At 47.2% G+C, this 4,452-nt stretch overlaps 1 protein-coding gene across 1 annotated transcript; it reads right to left on the reverse strand.

The window, feature by feature from the left end:
- LOC122084726 lies at positions 1-606 on the reverse strand. The gene has a single exon (XM_042653167.1). The coding sequence runs from the start codon at positions 604-606 to the stop codon at positions 1-3; it is 606 nt and encodes a 201-aa protein (XP_042509101.1).
- Positions 607-4,452: the final 3,846 nt, after the last annotated feature.

Raw genomic sequence — 4,452 nt, forward strand, 5'->3', positions numbered from 1 at the left:
CTACTCTCCGAACTTCTGCTTTAGATACTTATTCAAATAGCCTGCCTTAATGAGTTCATCAATTCCTCTCTTCAAGGCTTTACAGTCTTCTGTATCATGCCTATGATCCTTGTGATACCTGTAGTACTTGTTGGGATTTCTTACTTCTGGTTTTACAACCATTGGCCGAGGCCAATATAGAAATTTTTGGTCCTGGATCTCCATCAAGATATTGGTCCTCGTTCGGTCCAGCTCGTATCTCTCAGGAGCATCTCCCTGGTCTGTTGCACAATTGGATTTATGTTTCTTGTATTCTCGATCTTCCTCCCTTGGACGCTTAGCTCTCTTTTTATCCGACTTGGGCTTCTCCACCAATCCTTTGGCTTCCAGAACATCGACCATGTTGGCATACTGGTTATACCTTTGTAGCAAGTCTAGCATTGTTACTGGCAGATCAAGTGCTAAAGAGCATACTAGATCTGGGTGCGTAATCCCATTGCACAATGAGCTATATGCTACTCCATCTAGTAGATTTTTCACTTCAAGAGTAGCCTTCGTGAAATGAGTGAGGAACTCCCATATGGGCTCGCCAGACCTTTGCCTCATGTTCATCACATTACTGGGCATTTAGAGTTGCCTCATACTTGCCTTATACCTTGCAAGAAACGCCTTTGTGATTTCATTGTAGCTTCATATAGACTTGGGTCTTAGGCTTGACATCCACAGGAGGGCTACGTCTTTCAAGGACGATATGAAAGCTCGATAGAGCATGACCTCGGACTTGGCATGCACTGTCATGGTCGATCTGTAGTACAACAGATGATCAAATGGTTCTGCGGTCCAACCGTATGTCTTGAAGGTGGGTACAACAAAATTCCAGGGAATTTTCGCATCCATAATTTCATCTGATAGTGCATTGTGGGTAGGGGACACGACCAAGTTCGACGTTGGATATTAGAGGCTCTCTACCTTTTCTACTAATTGCTGGAGGTGCCTTTCTAGGTCATGCCTCTCTTGATTGACTGGGGCAGCCACTGCTGGTGTGGTCAGGGTGGACTTCCATGTGGCTCCCTCCTATGGTCGGCTCGATCCCTATGAGAGATTTTGCATCCTGGGCGTTGGTAGGCAGCCAATTCGGTGTGGTCTTTAGTACATAGCTGTATGTGAGTGGGCCAACCACTACTGGCCACCATAGGAGGGAACCCTAACTCACAGGAAGAATGCCTAGGACGTCGTCCTAGTTCCACAGGAGGGGTCACGCTATTGCTCTATGGCCTCCTTCCACGTGGGCATTCGTTAGGCTCGGGATGGGAATTTAGTAGCGGTTCCTATCGGTTCTCACGCGTACGAGGACTAATCGAGCCAGTGCAACTTTTTCTAGGTGCTAGTGCAGTTCTATGGCTTATGGGTGGATCTGGCAAGGCCGATCTGAACTACCTGATGAATGTCCTCACTAGGTTGTTGGTCTTGAGCATCTATCTCTGCAGATCTTGGATTTGTTCAGCGATCTCTATGGGCTCAAAGATAGTAGTTCCTCACGGGGTCACCTTGAGTGGCAGTGGCCGGTGGTCTTACCGTCAGTGCTTGCTCCCCTGTGGCATCCACCATAGGAGGTGGTGTAGGTCCCTTCATTAGTGTGGGATGCCTTGGTTTGGCCATAGAGGGATTTTCAGTGGTCTACAGACATCAAGACCTTCGAGATCGGGTTTCAAGGGTAGTGGGAGACACAACTCGTTCACTATGTAAATGCATTGATTTCTAAGGCTTTTTGTTTCAGAGTTTCCCATGGATGGGGGCAATCTGATGCGATAAAATTAGACCAGATGATCTTCCTTGCAAGACTGGATACTCCACGCTAGACCTACACAGAAGCGTAGAAAAAAGGGGGCCAGGCTGATCCGATGGGGGACTCTCCTATGCCTAAGTCAGAATTTCTCCACAAAAGTTACTTACGAGAATTTTTTATGAAAAGAGTGATCGATCCCTTCTTTAGGAGCTTACCTTGCTATTTATAGGTTGTGAACCCTACGATATTGTTTGTGGAGAGTCCAGCTTTGACCAACAGCCCACCTCGAGAATATGCTCAGATTCCAGGGAAGATCTATGGATATTATCCTTTCATAAGTGTTTGGGACTCTTGAGTAAGGGCCGTTTCGAGTTTTAGGGGTGGTTGGACTCCGGTTTGCGACTTTTACTATTAATGGCTCTGAGTTTTTCCATATTCTGTTGGTTATGTGTTGTAGTGGGTTACAGCTTCTGCTAGTCATGGCCACCCTGGAGATTGTTGAAAGCGAGAGCTTGGTATCAGGGAGACTAAGGAGGGAGCTTGGCTGTAGGAAGATCGAGGCAAGAGCTCGGCCTTAGGGAGACCGAGGTAAGAGCTCGGCCCTAAGGACACCAAGGTAAGAGCTTGGTGTCTGGGGGGACCGAGGTGAGAGCTCGGCCCTAAGGAGACCGAGGTAAGAGCTCAGTGTATAGGGGACCGACGTAAGAGCGCGGTCCAATTGTGGCCGAGGCTGGGGCTCATCCTAAGTGTGGCCAATGTTGTGGTCCGATTTTACCTCATCAGACACCATTGTACAGACTGGAAAAATGAACCAAGAAATAGAGAACAATTGATGCATCTCCTATAATAGGCTCAGTTGTTAATGGATCCACACACAATAATAAAGAATTTACATAATATAACGGGCATACTAAAGCTACTACCAACTAGGGAGACCACCTCCTGCATAGGGCTCCATCCATCCATGTCATCAGTCAACAACCATCCAACTATTCCATACCATTATAATGACTGGATGGTAGCCCACATATAAGAAAAAATTACAAAGCAAACTAACTCCTTGACCATGTAGTTATGGTATTGGTCAGAAGAGTCAGGCTTGGTGAGGCAGTTGGCATCCAAGCCTTTGAGATATATCCCTATGTCTACCCTAGAAACCCGATCAGGCTCCAAGTTAAAGTGGGGAGGACTCCATGGGATTCATGGCCTCTCCTTCCTAGCATTAGTAGTAGGCTCTCTTTCATTGGTACCAGTTGCACCTAGAAGGGCCAGATAATAGCAAATGGGGCTAGACCAAGCACTGCGCTTTCTCTAGATCATCCATACAACCAATTGGAATATTGGCTTATAGATACTAATGAGGTAAAAATTGACCAATTGATCTACCTTGCAGCTCCTAATGCTCCAACAGATCTGCACAGAAGAGAAGACAGAGGAGAGCCGAGCTGACCCGATGGGGACTCTCCGATGCTTAAGTCAGATCTTTCCACAACAGATACTCAAGAGAGTTTTTAGTAAAAAAGTCCTCGATCCCTTGTGATGGAGGCTTACTTGATATTTATAGGTTGCTCATGGAGAGAGAAAGAGAGACGTTTGTGGAGAGTCCTGTTTAGGCATAGAGTCCTTGAGGGGAGTGGCTCTGTGATTCTGGGAATATTTTGGGTTCCAAGGTATGTTCTAGGAATATTCCCCTCTTATCTCATAGGCACAAGCCGTGAGAAGGGTGGACACTTCTAGGATGTGAGTGGACTGAGTCTTGCCCCTATAATCAGGGGTCACATCCCTTGAATGTAGGAGTGGGGTTTGTGCACATTTCTGGGCACATTACTTACTGTGCCAGACCGAAGTGGTAGGTCAGCCTATGGAAAGGTCAAGATGGCAAGTCGACACAAGGAGAGGCCGAGGTGGTAGGTCAGCTTAAGGAGAGACCAAGGTGGTAGGTCGGCTTGTGGAGAGGCTAAGGCGGCAAGTCAAAATGAGGAGAGACCGAGGTGGCAAGTCGGCCTAAGGAGAGACCAAGGTGGCAGGTCAACATGAGGAGAGGTAGAGGTGGCAGGTCAGCATGAGGAGAGGCTGAGGTGGTAGGTCGACCTGTGGAGAGACTGAGGTGGCAGGTCGGCCTAAGGAGAGACTAAGGTGGTAGGTCTATACACGCTTCAGCTATATTGAGGATAGAGACACATTTGGCCTCATCACTAGCCCCCCTCTCTAGCAGTTCAAATTGGTCTGCTAGGGCAGTTAATTTGATCTAGGCCTTCGTGCAGCATACGTTGTCTATTCAACGTGAAACGCGTTGCTCCTGTCACGTGCCACTCTACCGTTATTTCACCTCAAGCAAGCAAAGAACCGCTTTGGGTGGCCGTTGATTTTGACCAGATCCAATTGTTCATTCTTTGCCAATGTTTCCTATGAATAGGATGCTCTTTTTCCCAAAAGACTTCACATTTGTTTGAGAGATAAAGTCAGTTCAGCTCGCTCATTGCTTCAGTGTGGTCATCCTCAGAGTCGCAGATCATCATGGCTTCCTGTCTTCAACTAGTTCATCCTCAACTAGTAAGTAGCTCTCTTACTATGGTCCTAACTCGTTCTTCTTCCGCTCATCCCTCCATTCTTCCTAGCATCGGACCTGGTGATCCCAATATGGCGTTTGTTCGTGATTTAAATCCCATCCAAGAGACCCCTTTAAC

This window comes from Macadamia integrifolia, chromosome 7 (genome assembly GCF_013358625.1).
Source record: "Macadamia integrifolia cultivar HAES 741 chromosome 7, SCU_Mint_v3, whole genome shotgun sequence".
NCBI lineage: Eukaryota > Viridiplantae > Streptophyta > Magnoliopsida > Proteales > Proteaceae > Macadamia > Macadamia integrifolia.